The following is a 17,585-nucleotide window of genomic DNA, read 5'->3' on the forward strand; positions in this document are numbered from 1 at the left end:
TCCAGTATTCTTGCCTGGAGAATCCCATGCGCAGAGTAGCCTGTCAGGCTGCCGACCATAAGGTTGCAAAGAGTAGGACACAACTGAAGCAACTTAGCACACACGTACCCTGAACATGAGCATACAGATGAGGATTGAAATCTTAAAATATTAATTTGACAAGCTAGTAGAAAGTAACTGAAAGAAAATGGTTTATTTTGGTTTAAAATTAGTAGGATATAATCTTCATCATCGTTTCTATTATTACTGCTTTATTTAATGTCTGTTGTACCATGTGACTATTTTCAGCTTTATGATGTATGTAAAATCTGTAAATATTTAGAGATCTGCTGATTGGCTTTATAAATATTTTGCTTATTCAGCAAATATATAATAAATGCTACTATATACTAAGCACTGCTCTGGATACTTGGTATGTATTACTGAAGAAATAAAGAGACAAGTAGTTGGTAGGAGCAGCAGTCTAATTCTAGCAGGATACCTTTTAGTGAGAAAAAAACCCATGTTCTTAGAGTGTTTGCATTTTTAAAACTATTATCACTATAAAAACCTTATAAACCAGGAGAAAAAACAATCTCTAATACTAATCTGCTTTTGTTTTATTAGATTGAGGAGCTTCAGCAGGCTTTAACAGTAAAACAAAATGAAGAGCATGACCGACAGAGGAGAATAAGTAACACCCGCAAAATGATAGAAGATTTGCAAAATGAACTGAAGACCACAGAAAACTGTGAGAATCTTCAACCCCAAATTGATGCCATTACAAATGATCTGAGACGAGTTCAAGAAGAAAAGGCATTATGCGAAAGCGAGATAATTGATAAGCGAAGAGAGAGGGAAACTCTAGAGAAGGAGAAGAGGAGTAAGTTTTACTAAACTTAGGGTGAAGACATGTTAATAAAATGGAAGATATGTCTCTGTTGATGGGCTTTCTTCTTTCCCTGATCATGTCTAAATGTTCAGCTCTGCTTGTTGAGGAAGCTTATTTAATACCTGTATCTCTTTTTTTTTTTTTTTAATACCTGTATCTATTGTGTAATGGTTTGCCACTAGCAAACCACTGTTTTAGATCAGATTATGGCAGTTGATTTAATTCCCTAAAAATATTTTCTGTACAGTCACTCAGTTTTCTGTTACTTCCCAGGTCAAATTTAAGCTCTTTATTCTAGCTTTCACAACCTTCTGTTAGCTTTATTCCTTGAAACCTCTCCAGTTTCATAATTTTTTTTTTCCTGTAGATCATATGGCTAGATCATTGTTCAGACAGAGGAAATCTGGCATTCTGTCTTCTCACTATATAAGACTGAAATCAGTTTAAAAACATTTTAAAATATATTTAGCAAAATGCTAGGTGTATGGTTTTAAGAGAAGACAGAACTAGATAAGACAACTTCCTGATCCACTGTCAAGAGTAAGCACTCTCTATTTCAATAATTTTCTTTCTAGTGTTTTTTCATATAGCTTAATCATATTTTTGTTTCTCCATGTCTTGGTTAATCAACTTTAGATATCATCTTTTAATAGTTTGTTACTTTAGATGTGGATTTCAACTCATGACACCTCCCTTACCTATTGTTGTAATTCCTCAAGTGGGATTATTATTTTAATATTAGTAATCATAACATATATTAATGTGACTTACTATAAATATTCTTACTCTTTTTTTTGCCGTTTAGCACTTGTTGATAATGCTTGATTGCATATTTATAAGCTAAAATTATTGGTGCTCCCAGACTTCCTTTTTACTTTCCTCCTTTCTCATAATCTAAATCTGTAATGTGTACTCTGGTTTTTATAGTTTAAAGGCTGAAATATATTTTATTGAGAACCATAATTAAATGTTACATGTTCTGTTTATGGGTTAATTCTAACAGCTAGAAATACTAAGTATTATTTATGTTATTACAACAGTAAAACTTGTTCACAACAGAGCCAGGTAGTATATTATGACCTAATTTCCATTCATTGATAATTTTTTTTAAAAATTTTAATTTACCATATTTTAGAAATGACATTTAGTTTGGCATTTCCTTAATTGGGAACAAAATTATCTTCGAGTTCTGAAACCTTCTGTCTTCCCCCTCCCATCTAAACTGATTGTTCTCAAGGTCTGTTACATGACTGATACCTAGGACTTGTCTCACACCTTTTCTGTGTTGCATAAAAAGCTATTGCTGAATTCTGTGTTTTCATTTTTTTTTTTTAATTCCTTATTTTCCAAGAGTACATCTTCAGGTAGCCTCCTAGGAAGAGATATTTGAGAATTGAGTCTTTGCATCCCTGAAAATATTTGTTTTGTTACCCCCCTTTTTTGTTGTATATAAAAATCTGGCCTGAAAACAATTTTTCTCAGAATTTTGAACACCTATTGTGATTGTTTTTTGATAGGAAGTCTAGTGTTTTCTCACTATTTTGTACATGACCTGTTTATTTTTGATACCTTAAAGATCATCTTTTATCCCAGATGTTTGGAAATTTGAATTGATTTGTCCACAGTGGGTCTTTTTCACTGTGCTGGATACTTGCTGAGTGATATTTATAGCTTTCAGATCTGAGATACTCTTTTGTATTAATAGGTTATTTTACTAATTAAAGTTTTCAGAGAAATAATGCTTTTTTTTTTCCAATTTTAGGTGTAGATGATCATATTGTACGTTTTGACAATCTTATGAATCAAAAAGAAGATAAACTGAGACAGAGATATCGTGATACCTATGATGCTGTTTTATGGCTAAGAAATAATAGAGACAAATTTAAGCAAAGAGTCTGTGAGCCCATAATGCTCACGGTAAGAAATTTGTTCACCTTAGTAATATCTGTTAGTTTTATTATAATCATTGTAGATTTTGTTGATTTAAGAATTCTTAGTCTTATTAACACCCTAGTTTTCTATTAGTAGACTTGTGGCATCTGGTATGCTGCTGAATCTGCACCCTTTTTAAAGGGTCTTTGATAATAAACTTTTCAACTGTTTTTTGATAGAAGTATGAAACTGGCAGCTTATTATCCAAGAATCATGTATAAACTTGGTTAGCTGGTTCCTTTGGCTATTGCTGTTATAATTTTTCAGTTATAATAGGCAGTATAGTAAATTCTGCCAAAGGGGTAGAAAACTTCTGTAAATACATGCTACTGATAAGGGGATATCTGACAGGATAGACAAGAAAATCATCTGCTACAAAAATGAAGCATTCTGAGGATTCTGAGAGTCAAAACCAACAAATTTATTGACTTCATAAACATTTGATAGGTTTTATTGGTGACCATTGGTCATCAAGAATAGGGCAGGCTGTATTTGGTAAATTATTTAATGAAATGTGGGTGTGGATTTAATAGGAAGATTTCCATCTAAAATATTTATAATAGTAAGTTGGGCTGTGAGGAGGAATGAAAAGATAAAAACACTTTGCTAATGATATGTTAGACATTAAAAGTTACCCCCAAACGATAAAAGGATCATTTTTACTAGGTGATTGTTTTTTAACTTTGGGAAAGAATTCATTGCAGATCCTTGCAGGATTCATGACAAGTTCTGTTTTCTGTAACTCCTGTTTGTAATACTCTTTATTCAAAATCATTTCATATAGTTCTTTGTCTTTTATTATAACGTGCATTGTATTAGCAAAACTAGTATGCATGATACTGTGTTCTCTTCTTGCTCAAATATGTACTATTAGAATATTTTTGCCAGATCAGGAAGGGAATACCTCTTTTGGATGCAGACATTATTGTTTTTATTAATCTAGTAAGGATTGAAAGAAAACACAAGAAAAATACGTGACTGTTAGTATAATAAATTATAATGCAAGTGTTATTTTCAACAGATTTTTTATTAAAATGCCAACCTCAAAATACTGTCATCTTTTTGTCACTTGATTTCCTGATAGTAGTCAGTCACCAAGTCAGATTACTAGCTGGCATGTATTTACTTTTTAAATTACATTTGAGTCTGAGATACAGGGAGATACTCTGTTACATTTTATCCTTTCCTGGAATAACCTTTTACCTTTCCTACCACCTCCTTCCAGCTGTATCCTGTCCACACTTCACTCTACCTCCATAGACCTTAAAGTGTTGCCACTTTAAGGTCTCTATTTACTAATACAAGGGGGGCATTTTTGATACATTCATGAATTTTAAAACAGATTACAGGATAGATATTAGAAAGATTTCATTTTAAAAAATAGCGAAACAGGAGTCTGCCATTAACTACCAGAACATCTTGGAGTGCTGCACCTCCTATGGGTACCTGTCTATGTCTTAGTATTTTGTGAAGATGTGGCTTTGAAGAACTTTGCCAAATATTTTCTTCACTAATCTCATAAGGAGTAAGAGTTCACTAAAAAGCTGATCAAGGTGCAAAACCAACAGGGTGGCCAAATCTTCCTTCAGGATATCAGCAATGGAATGTGTATACACTTGGAAAAAATTGGCAATTACTACAGGAAATGCAGGAACTGACCAATGACAAAAATGACCCCTACTTATGTGGCTTCTTTGAGATTCATTACCTAAACAAGCAGGTGAAATTCATCTCAGAGTTAGATGTCCATGTAACCAACTTACAGAATGTGTGGGCCCCAGAGTCTGATACGGCAGAAAATCTCTGATAAGTGTATCCTGGGGGAAAATGATATTGAGAGCTAAGTCCTAGATTGGCTTATCTATTTAAAAAAATAAAAGACATTTTCCTATAGTGATATTGGGGTTACTTTACCCACTTTTTTTTTTTTTTCATTTTTTCCATTCCTTCCAACAAAGTAGTTTATACCAAAAATTATGGAACAATAGACATCTAATGTCTATAGCATTTATGTCTGTGTAACAATATTCTATATGGCTGTGATTTATTTTTTCTGTTTGTGTATCAGTTTTCCCATGTTTCTATACCGATTGATACTCTGTCATTTCAAGTAATACTGACCAATAATTTATGTGACAAGCACTGTACTAATTTTTTTATATTATTTCTTTTAATCCACTTTAAGTCCCATGAAATATAAACTGTTTACCTATTTTACAGATAAAGTAGCTAAAGCTTTCAGAGATTTAGGTGGTACTTGATCAAGATCAGGATAGGAATGGAAGTGACATCTGTTGGATCCTAGAGTCCTAGCTCTTGAACTATTGATACCTTAGTATTTTTCATAGCACTGAGCCTCACATGCAGAAATATCTGTTGGTCAATGTTTTTAAAATAAGTGATTAAGTTTATGCTCTTGTAGTATAAACCCAAGGTTTCCCTTGAAAACACTAATAGTTATAATTAATCCATAGCAAGTTTTTTTCATTAGTCTCAAAATTTTATTTAGGCCTTTGTGTTTTTATACTAATTAGTTTTTGCTATGGATAGTATGAATATCTCTTAAAGACAGTATGCATTAGGTGCTGTTAAAGTCTTAGCTTTTGCTTTATTTACTATGTATGGACAGTAAATGAAACAGGTGTTTTAAGTTGTTGACTCTTCAATACCAAACTGTTCTTTTTTGATCTACTTTTTTCTCAAGGATTGAATTTAACCTAATTAAATAAATCTAAGTTAGATATAGTTACATTCTAGTAATCAGTTTGGGTATCATGAAAATCAGCTTTTCTTTTTGTTTTGTATAGATAAATATGAAAGATAATAAAAATGCCAAATACATTGAAAATCATATTCCATCAAATGACCTGAGAGCTTTTGTGTTTGAAAGTCAAGAAGATATGGAGGTTTTCCTCAAAGAGGCAAGTACTGACCAGCATATTTTAACTCACTTCACACTTATTTTCCAGTGCTTGAGTTTTTAACTTCATCCTGGAGCAAAAAATGATAATGGCCTATTTTACCAGCAATAACTCTTGTATAAAATCATTCAAATTCACTAATTTCTTTTCTGTGCCATTATTGAGAATTAAATTTGTTTTACAAGAGGACAAACAGGCCATAATTCCATCTGTAACATATTTTGAAATTATAATTTGGAATTAATATAAAGTAATTCTGTCACATTAAGAAAAAGAAACATCTTAATGATGAGCCTTTGGTCTTGGACATCCTTTTTGGAAATGTATTGGAATGAACTCAGTTTTTCTTTGGAGAGGGAATTAATATAATATTGCTGCTGCTTATAAATAAAACATCTGTACTTCCGTGATGGTCCAGTGGGTAATACTGCACTTCCAGTGCAGGGAGTACAGGTTCAGTACCTGGTTGGCAAATTGAGGTCCCATGGGCTGCATGGTGCAACCAAATAAATAAAACTTTAAAAAGAGTGAGAATCCTATATCTGACTAGAAAAACACCACTGACCAAGAATCTAAGCCACTAGAAACCAGCATGGCTTAGTTATGAGCATAGACTCAATAGACAGGCTACCAGACTTTGAATTCTGTCTTTGCTGCTGTTTTCAAAAACTCAATACTTTGTTTCTTAATTTCTTCACTATAAAATGGAGTAATATCTACTTTCAAAATCTGGTCATGATGATTAAATAACTTATTAAATGAAAAAGTTAAGAGCAGTGTTAGGTACTATAGTTTTCACTGTATAATATTAATATATATTGTGAGCTATGTATGTTACTATTTTGTCAGTAAGATTTCTTTTTCCTTTTGCAATATGCCTTCTGTTTTTTTAAAAAACCCTGGAAAGATGACGTTTAGATTTTGTTTTGGTTTAACTTTTTATAGTAAGTCTAAGTAAGGACAGGACCCTGAATCAGCTTAAGTGGTCCTCTGTTTCTCTGGTACACAAGTTACTGGGAAAAAATCTTTACTTTCTTTGACATTCACTGTATTCACCTCCTTCTGGTTTGGGTGTTGGCAGGGAATGTGAATATATGATGACCAGATAAAAAGGCTGAATCTACGGAAGTGTAAAATGGACTCCAAAAAGTTAAGCATTTGTGTATTTAGAGCTATTTAAGTCTAAACAGTTGGGTTCTTGACCTGATGTCACTGAAAAAGTAGTTTACTTGGATGACAAGTCTGTGACACATGGCACAGTGTGAAGGGCCTGGAGTCAGGTATAATTAGATGATTTCTGTTTTGCAGATGACCAGCCTAGCCTACACTGAGTAACTGGATTTGCCTCAGAAACTCATACTTCCTCTGTGCTAAGAATTTGAACCCTACAATGAGACATTTTTTGTTTAGTCACTAAGTCGTATCCACCTCTTTTGTGACTCCATGACTGTAGCCCACCAGGCTCCTCTGTTCATGGGATTTCCCAGGCAAGAATACTGGAGTGGGTTGCCATTCCCTTCTCTAGGGCATGTTCCCAACCAAGGGATCAAACCTGTATCTCTTGCATCTCCTGCATTGGCAGGCAGATTCTTTTACCACTGAACCACCAGGGAAGCCCCAATATGACAATATGACATAGTTTCCAGGAAATTTGACATTTTATTTTCTTTGTATTATGAGAACTATCCATTGCATCTCATCATTAGGACTAGAACTGCTTACATATGTGATTTTTTGTGTGTGTATTTTAAATTATGAAGTTTATTGTATGTAATCTCCTCCTGTAATTATATCTTCTATAGAGTACCATTTCCCATCCTTTGGTAACTTACAAACCAGTTGCTCAACTGTGTTGGTGTTCAGTCACTCAGTTGTATCAGACTCTTTGTGACCCCATGAACTGCAGCACATTGGGCTTCCCTGTCCTTCACTCTTTCCCAGAGTTTGCTTAAACCCATGTCCATTGAGTTGGTGACGCCATCCAGCCATCTCATCCTCTGTGGTCCCCTTCTCCTACTGCTTTCAATCTTTGCCAGCATCAGGATTTTTCCAGTGAATTAGCTCTTCCTATCAGGTGGCCAAAGTATTAGAGCTTCAGCTTCAGCATCAGTCCTTCCAATGAATGTTCAGTACTGATTTCCTTTAGGATTGTCTGGTTTGATCTCCTTGTTGTCCAAGGAACTATCAGGAGTCTTCTCCAGCACCACAGTTCAAAGGCATGAGTTCTTTGGCACTCAGCCTTTTTTATTGTCCAGCTCTCACATCCATACATGGCTACTGGAAAAAGCATAGCTTTGACTATATGGACCTTTGTCATCAAAGTAATGTCTTTGCTTTTAAATAGACTGTCTAGCTTTGCCATAGCTTTTCTACCAAGGAGCAAGCGTCTTTTAATTTCATGGCTGCAGTCACCATCTGTTTGCCATGAAGTGATGGTACTAGATGCCATGATCTTAGTTTTTTGGATGTTGAATTTTAAGCCAGCTTTTTCATTCTCCTCTTTCATCAAGAGGCTCTTTAATTCCTCTTTGCCTTCTGCCATTAAGGTGGTGTTATCTTTGTATCTTTAGGTTATTGATATTTCTCCCAGCAATCTTGATTTCAGGTTATGCTTCATACAGCCTGACATTTTACATCATGTACTCTACATAGGAGTTAGATGAGCGGGGTGACAGTATACAGCCTTGATGTACTCCTTTCCCAATTTTGAACCATTCTGTTGTTCCATATCTGGTTTTCACTGTTGCTTGACTAGCGTATAGGTTTCACAGGAGGCAGGCAAGACGATCTGGTATTCCCATCTCTTGAAAAATTTTCCACAATTTGTTGTGATCCACACAGTCACAATGTGGGAGACCTGGGTTCAATCCCTGGGTTGGGAAGATCTCCTGGAGAAGGAAATGGCAACCCACCCCAGTATTCTTGCCTGGAAAATCCCATGGACGGAGGAGCCTATTGGACTACAGTTCATGGGGTCGCAAAGAGTTGGACACAACTGAGTGACTTCACTTTCACTTTCACACAGTCAAAGGCTTTAGCATAGTCAGTGAAGCAGTAGATATTTTTCTGGAATTCTCTTGCTTTTTTTATGATCCAGTGGATGTTGGCAGTTTGAGCTCTGGTTCCTCTGCTTTTTCTAAATCCAACTTGTACATCTGGAAGTTCTTGGTTCACATACTGTTGAAGCCTAGCTTGAAGGATTTTGAGCATTACCTTGCAAGCATGTGAAATGAGTGCACTTGTGCAATAGTTTGAGCATTGTTTGGCCTTGTCTTTTTTGGGGATAGGAATGAAAACTGACCTTTTCCAGTTCTGTGACTGCTGAGTTTTCCAGATTTGCTGGCATATTGAGTGCAGCACTTTAACAGCATCATCCTTTAGGATTTGAAATAGCTTAACTGGAATTCTATCACTTCCACTAGTTTTGTTCGTAATGATGCTTCCTAAAGCCCATTTGACTTCACACTCCAGAATGTCCAGCTCTAGGTGAGTGATCACACCATCGTGGTTATATGGGTCATGAAGATCTTTTTTGTATGGTTTTTCTGTGTACTCTTGCCTGTGTGTCTAACTCTGCAACCTCATTGCCTATATGGTCCATGGAATTCTCCAGGCCAGAATACTGGAGTGGGTAGCCATTCCCTTCTCCAAGGGATCTTCCCAACCCAGGGATCAAACCCAGGTCACCCACATTGCAAGTAGATTCTTTACCAGCTGAACCACAAGGGAAGCCCATTTCTTGCCACTTCTTCTTAATATCTTCTGCTTCTGTTAGGTCTGTACTCTTTCTGTCCTTTATTGTGCCCATCTTTGCATGAAATGTTCCCTTGGTGTCTCTAATTTTCTAGAAGAGATCTCTAATCTTTCCCATTCTGTTGTTTTCCTCTGTTTCTTTGCATTGTTCACTTAGAAAGGCTTTCTTATCTCTCCTTACTATTCTTTGGAACTCTGCATTCAGATGGGTATATCTTTCCTTTTCTCCTTTACCTTTCACTTCTCTTCTTTACTCAGCTATTTGCAAGGTCTCCTCAGACAACCATTTGCCATCCTGCATTTCTTTTGCTTGGGGATGGTTTCGGTTACCACCTCTGTACAGTGTGACGAACCTCTGTCTATAGTTCTTTAGGCAGTCTGTCTATCAAATCTAATCCCTTCCATCTGTTTGTCACTTCCACTATATAATCATAAGGAATTTGATTCAGGAAGTACCTGAGTAGCCTAGTGGTCTTCCCTACATTCTTCAGTTTAAGTCTGAATTTTGCAATAAGGAGTTCATGATGTGAGCCACAGTTAGCTCCTTGTTTTGTTTGGGCTGATTGTATAGAACTTCTCCATCTTCGCCTGCAAAGAATATAAACAGTCTGATTCCTGTATTGACCGTCTGGTGATGTTCATGTGTAGGGTCATCTCTTGTGTTATTGGAAGAGGGCGTTTGCTATGTCCAGTGCATTCTCTTGGTAAAACTCTGTTAGCTTTTGCCCTGCTTCATTTTGTACTCCAGGACCAAACTTGCCTGTTGCTCCAGGTATTCTCGACTTCCTACTTTTGCATTCCAGTCCCCTGTGATGAAAAGGACATCTTTTTTTTTGGTGTTAGTTCTAGAAGGTCTTGTAGATCTTCATAGAATTGTTCAACTTAGGCTTCTTCGGCATTAGTGGTTGGGGCATAGACTTGGATTACTGTGGTGTTGAATGGTTTGCCTTGAAAACAAACAAAGACCATTCTGTCATTTTTGAGACTGCACCCAAGTACTGCATTTCAGTCTCTCTTGTTGACTGTGAGGGCCACTCCGTTCTTTCTAAGGGATTCTTGCTCACAGTAGTAGATATAGTGGTCATCTGAATTAAACTCGCCCATTGCTGTCCATTTCAGTTCAGATTCCTAAAATGTTGATGTTCATTCTTGCCATCTTCTGTTTGACCACTTCCAGTTTACCTTGATTCATGGAACTGACATTCCAGGTTTCTATGTAATACTGTTCTTTAGAGCAGCGGACTTTACTTTCACCACCAGACACATCCACAACTGGGCATTGTTTCCACTTTGGCTCAGCTTCTTCATTCCTTCTGAAGCTATTTCTCTACTCTTCTCCAAACTGGAGAACAGCTATTCCAAAGAAGTTCTGAATCACTGCTGCAAAAGTTCTAAGCCCCAAAACAGACTTCCCAACCTGGGGATCCAGCGAAGGGACTGAGAACCCCCAGGGAATTTGGCTTTGAAGAACAGTGGGGTTTGATTACAGACTTCCATAGCACTCCGAAGCAGAGGCACTCGGAGGACACAAGCACAGTCTTGGGCACAGCAGGACCCAGGAGAAAGGAGCGGGGACGCCACAAGCGACTGAGGCAGACGTAACCTGTGTCCTTGGGAGCCTGGCAGAGGCTGGGTCAGTGGTGGCCTGCCGCCGGGCTGGGCCTCTGACTGCAGCATTCCTGGGAGGCAGCTTTTTGCATGCTGGCATAAGTCCTTTTGAAGGAGGTTCCCATGTTACTGCCATTACCCCTACCATAGTTTGGCCTCAGGCCACAATACAGGGAGGGAACACAGCCCCACCCATCAGCAGAAAATTGGATTAAAGATTTATGGAGCATGGCCCCGCCCACCAGAACAGGACCCAGTTTTCCGCACAGCCAGTCCCTCCCATCAGGAAGCTTCCACAAGTCTCTTTCCTCATCCATCAGAGGGCAGATAGAATGAAAACCACAATCGCAAAAATCTGGCCAAACGGATCACATGGATCACAACCTTCTCTAACTCAGTGAAATTATGGGTCATGCTGCGTAGGACCACCAAGACGGACAGGTCATGGTGTGGAGTTCTGACAAAACGTGGTCCACTGGAGAAGGGAATGGCAAGCCACTTAGGCGTTCTTGCCTTGAGAACCCCATGAACGGAATGAAAAGGCAAAAAGATATGACAATGAAATATGAACCCCCCATTTTGGTAGGTGTCCAACATGCTACTGGACAAGAGCAGAGAAAGAGCTTCAGAAGGAATGAAGAGGCTGAGCCAAAGCAGAAACAACTCTTCATAGTGTTTGCCATTTTTATACACTACCATGTACTGCATGGGGTTTCTCCAGTGGCTCAGTGGTAAGGAATCAGGCTTGCAGTGCAGGAGACATAGGAGACAAGAGTTGATCCCTAGGTTTCGAAGATCCCCTGGAGGAGGGCATGGCAACCCACTCCAGTGTTGTTACCTAGAGAATCCCATGGACAGAGGAGCTTGGCGAGATACAATCCATAGGGTTGCAAAGAGTAAAACACGACTGAAGCGACTTAGCACACACAGCACACATGTACTGCCATCACAATTTTTATCATATCTAGGTACTAACTATACTATTATTTAAATTTTTTTAAATCACTTCTTGTTCCCGAAATGAAATTTTAAAAGGAAGTATAGTGTCATTACCAAATTAGAAAAATAATTTGCATAACAGTAAAAATAAGAACAACAGTATTAGTAAATCCTGTATCTGTGTTGTTGCTTCCTGAAAGCAGATAATCTAATATTTTGTTTTAAAGGACATAATAAGGAGTTAAAGATATGCTGAACCATATGTCATTGGTATGATTGGAAATATTGAAAGGGAATTGAAAAGGAAATTGCTTTCTCATTGTCTAATACAATTTTATTTAGTGTAACCATTAAGACAATAGATTTTTAAACTTAAATGAGCTGCATACTAATACCATTGATTTAGGGCCAATATTGTTTTATCTGTGCCTACACTCCTCTATTTTTTTAATGACTTATTTTGATATAACTTCAGACTTCCAGAAAAGTTGCAAGAGTCATACATGTGACAGCTGTATACTTTTTACCCAGATTTACTAATTATTTGCATTTTGTTCTATTTGCTTTAATTTAAAATAATTTTAAATATTTATATTGGAGTATAGGTGATTAACAGTTCTGTGTTAGTTTCAGAAATACAGCAAAGTGATTCAGTTATATAACAGATATACATGTATCTACTCTTTGTCAAATTCTTTTCCCTTTAGGTTACTGCAGAGTACTGAGCAGGGTTTCCTGTGCTGCACAGTAGGTCCTTGTTGGTTTTCTCTCTTCAATACAGCAGTGTGTACCTGTCACTCCCAAGCTCCTAATCTATCCCTTCCCCACACCATTCCCCCTGGTAACCGTAAGTTTGTTCTCTAAGTCTGTGCTTTTTCAGTTTCATTTATTTATTGAAGTATAGTTGACTTACTAGTTTTGGGTTTACAACACAGTAAATCTATGTTTGTACAGATTACATACCCCACAAAGTTAGTGTAAAATATTGGCTGTGCTCCGCGTACTGTGCCTTATTGAAATTGGCTTGTGGAAGTAAGCATTGTAGGGGTTCTGTTTGCGAATTGTTTTGTGGGTTAAGCAATTACAGGGCATTTATCAGAAATTGGATGAAAAGTTGTAACACCAGCTGTGGTTGAGTGTGTCTCATAATATGTGGTAAACTGAGGTAGCTGGTGGATGTTTGAGAAGAAGTATTAGTGTACAAATTATGTCTCTTCCCTCACAGCTTCATTCAGCTGGGTGTAATTTTTTTGCATTCACCTAGAGAAAACCTTATTTTTCTTATGTATTTAATTGCACATAAGTAACTATGAGAGTCACATACTATTTAAATTGTCCCCTAATATATAAATTACTTGGAAGAAATTTTTCTTCAAAACAAGCATTTTAACCATTTACAGCAACATGGATGGACCTAGAGAATGTCATACTTAGTGAAGTAAGTCAAGAGAAGGAGAAATACTGTATGACATCCCTTATATGTGGAATCTAAAAAGAAATGATACAAAACAAATGAACTTTAAAAACAGAGTCTCACAGACTTATGGTTGCCAGAGGGAAGGGATAGCTAGGGAGTTTGGGATGGTCACACTGGTACAGTGGTACAGATGTACACACTGCTGTATTTAAAATGGATAGCCAACAAGGGCCTGTTGTATAGCTCATGAAACTCTGTTATGTGGCAGCTTGGATAGGAGAGGGGTTTAGGAGAGAATGGATACATGTATATGTATGGCTGAGTCCCTTCACTGTTCTCCTGAAACCATCAGGAGACTTACTCAGCTATACCCGAATACAAAGTAGAAAGTTCAAAAGTGAAAAAAAATAAGCATTATAGTACAACTATTTTTCTGTTTGTAATTATGTATGTGGAGAGAATTTTAAAATATTCTGTTGTTCATGGAACTACCTAATAGGTTTAAGAACCATTAATGATTCTAATTGTTCTTTCTGTATTTATTAGTTGGTATTCGACTATATGAGGAAGTGCTTTTTCTTCTTCATTTATTTGAACTTCACTGGTAGTTCATATGGTAAAGAATCTGCCTGCAATGCAGGAGACCCAGGTTTGATCCCTGGGTCAGGAAGATCCCCTGGAGAAGGGAATGGCAGCCTACTCCAGTATCCTTACCTGGAGAATTCCATGGACAGACCATGGGGTTGCAAAGAGTCAGACACGACTGAGCAACTAACACTATAAGATAGTGCTTTTTCTTCTCCATTTATTTACTCATTTATTATATCATATAGATTCATAGGATTTTACATCTTATGGATTTTAATCCATGACTATAATTTTCTATTTGAATGCTCAAATTGTTCCAGATTCCAGTGAGACCTTCAGGCTGACTCCTGTGTGGTATTTTGCCAGTGTATTTTGAGCACTGCTTACTCTCTGGCAGAGCAAGCATGTTGACTTAACTTTATCTTTGCTCTGTCTGGGGCTTAAAAATCAGCCTTTTCCCCAAAGAACCCTAGTTATTAGAAACTTAGGATCTGGATGCTGGGTGTGTCCATTGCTGCTAGTCTCTCATGGTTTCTAAGCCCTCACGTGCAAACTCTTATACCCATATTTATTTATATATTTATCTGGAGAACAAAAGTGCATAAGGGCACTGTAATTTGTGTTCAAATTACAGTCGAACACAACAGGGTACCTTCTACTTTTTTTCCTTTGCATATTTGTAATTTCCTACTGTAGCAGTGGAAAAATACCTCCTTCTCCCCCTTACCATCAATTTATTTACTGATTTGTTCAAGCCTAAAATGCTGTGAAAGTAGTCACAGCATACTAGGCTGTGAAAGTAGTTTCAGCAGTGCTATTTGTGCCACCATGGAATCCCTCCAGTCCATCATCCCATCATGTCTCTGAGAAGTATTTTACCTTTATCTGTGTTGATGTCTTATACATCTTTTGTTAAATATGTTCTTAAGTATTTAATATCTTTTTGACACTCTTAGAAATGGATTTCTAAAATTCATTTTTCAGTTGTTCACTGCTAGTACATAAACATAATTTGATTTTTTTCATTGACCTCTATCTTGTGACACTATTGAATTCATTTCCTGAATTCTAGTAGTTGCTTTATAGATTCCATAGGACTTTCTGTGTAGAAAATTGCCATCTTTGCAAACAGATCTTTTTACTTGTTCTTTTTCAATCTTTTACCTCTTAATTGTGCTTCACTACATTGTCTAGCTCTTCTAGGGCAATGCTGAAAAAAAGTGGTAAGATTTGATATCCCTACTTGTTCCCAAGCCTAGCACTTTTAATCCACAATTAAGTATTATGTCTGCTATATGCTTATCATAGATGCCCTTTATCACATGTAGAAAGTTTTCTTCTATTCTTAGTTAACTGAAAATTCTGAGTTAATCTTATGGTTTTGTACTTTATTCTGACAATACAGTAAGTTAGACTGATGTAGCATTCAAAGTCAATCAATCTCATATTCCTGAGATAAACTTGACTGAGTCATGTACAGTGTTGATGTATTGCTAGATTCTGTTTACTAATATTTTGTTAAGGATTTTTGTTTATGTGTTCAGGAGGGATATTGTAATGTTTTTGTCAGGATTATACTGGAATCATAAAATGACTTGGCAAGTGTTCTGTCCTTCTGTGTTCTGACTTGGTGTTACTGCTTCCTTATCTGTTTGATAGACTTTATCAGTGAAAATAATAAAAGAAATGTACTTTCTGTGAAAACACATAACTATTAATATCACACTAAAAAGTTTCTTATGAGTACCATTAAGTATCTAGTCAGTGTTTAATTTTTTGATCATCCCATGAATGCCAGTAAGAATAATATCATAACTTTAAAAATCTTCATTTAAAGTATTTGGTAATTAAAGTATTTTATTTTCCTTATATTAAGGTTCGTGACAATAAAAAATTAAGAGTAAATGCTGTTATTGCTCCTAAGAGTTCATATGCAGACAAAGCACCTTCAAGATCTTTGAATGACCTGAAGTAAGTCTTGAAAATAGTATTAGAACTAAGCTGTTCTTTTTGAATATTGAATAATCATCTGTCTCTTAAATATATGTAAATTATCTCTTTGTCACACGAATATATAACACGAATTTGTTATAGGCCGTATTATTCCATTTTAGGATCTCTACTTAAGTCTAAAAAGGCAAAATCTAGGCCCAGGAACAGATTGTGGTATTCTTAGTATATGATGGTAATTTTTCAAATCATTGGAATAATATTGGACTACTTACTTAGTGAGCTCCTAAAAGAGTTGGTTAGTTATTGGGGAAATAGAAGGATAAATTACTTCATAATGTAAAAGTAATTTCCAGAAGGATCAAATGGAAATACTACAGTTATAAAATGCCTACAAGTAAATAAAGTCTTAACTCTGTATAAAAGCAATGGTAGAAACCACAAAAGAAGAGATTAATAGTTTGTAATTATAAATATTAAACTTCTCTGATCAGGAAATGAATCTTCTGATCAGGAAATAAAATCACTTAAGTGACTAACTTCTGTACCATCTTTCATTTATGTTTTATTTATTGTTTATTCTCTTGTCAACTATGAGATTTTTTTTTTTTTAATGCTGTTTTAAGAAGAAAATCCTAAAAGGTGCTTTTCCTTTCAGACAATATGGATTTTTCTCTTATTTGCGAGAGTTGTTTGATGCCCCTGACCCTGTCATGAGTTACCTTTGCTGCCAGTATCACATTCATGAAGTTCCTGTAGGAACTGAAAGAACCAGAGAAAAAATTGAACGGGTAAGAAAATACTCAATCAATCAGTACCAAAAATGTAGTTTTGTTAAAAGTTACTAAAGTCAAGGAAAACTGGTGAGAAATTTAATGAAACCTGTCATTGTTTTTAACTAAACAGGAATTACCTTATAATAATAATTTTACATTTCTGATATTACATAGGACAGTGAATGTTGACTAATACTTTATGACAATAAGGATGTGGAGTTACCTAAATAAATACTTAATACCTGTAGGGTAACTAAATTAAAGCCTGAAAAGAGACACCTGACTCTCTTACTGAATTCTGCTTTGCTTGACAAATATTTGTTCAAACATTAATGGTTTATTCATTTAAATTCTTGTATTCTAGATTATTTTTCAAACAGATTATACTTTAGGATGGTAGGCTAGGATATAGAACTGTTCTGGTAAGCCCTCCCCTTAAAGTTCCTTTTAAGATTATCTCATAAGTGAATGACCACTCTTAAGAGGATCTCCTTTTCTTATCTGACAGCCACATAAACTCTTAGGTTCCTAGGTTCTCTGATGCTGCTTCAAGTTTTCTTCTCCTTACCAATAGTCTCCAAGACTCCAAACCACCTTTTAATCACAGGGAGAAACAGCCAGATTTGTCCATAATACTAATACTGCTTGTATGCATTTACAGACCTAACTGCTGTTTATAACACTGAATTTATTAGAGAATGTGTTTTAAGTTTTTAACAGCCCGTCTACAAGTATCCCTAGAATATTCATTTGTAGTCTGGCGCCTTTGTATACCTCATTAACAGAAGATAGAAATGGGGCCTCATTACTAACCTGTTTTGCGAAGACAA

General features: G+C 36.1%; 1 protein-coding gene across 2 annotated transcripts in view; it reads left to right on the forward strand.

The window, feature by feature from the left end:
- The window catches only part of SMC5 (structural maintenance of chromosomes 5), a 104,595-nt gene that overhangs the window by 70,730 nt on the left and 16,280 nt on the right, over window positions 1-17,585 (forward strand). For both annotated transcript variants that reach the window (XM_065907930.1, XM_065907929.1), the window contains exons 9-13: window positions 607-862; window positions 2,634-2,788; window positions 5,611-5,724; window positions 15,906-16,000; window positions 16,638-16,770. In XM_065907930.1, coding sequence (XP_065764002.1) covers window positions 607-862; window positions 2,634-2,788; window positions 5,611-5,724; window positions 15,906-16,000; window positions 16,638-16,770 — 753 coding nt within the window. The remainder of the gene's footprint in view (window positions 1-606; window positions 863-2,633; window positions 2,789-5,610; window positions 5,725-15,905; window positions 16,001-16,637; window positions 16,771-17,585) is intronic.

Source organism: Muntiacus reevesi, chromosome 17 (assembly GCF_963930625.1).
Source record: "Muntiacus reevesi chromosome 17, mMunRee1.1, whole genome shotgun sequence".
Classification (NCBI taxonomy): Eukaryota; Metazoa; Chordata; class Mammalia; order Artiodactyla; family Cervidae; genus Muntiacus; species Muntiacus reevesi.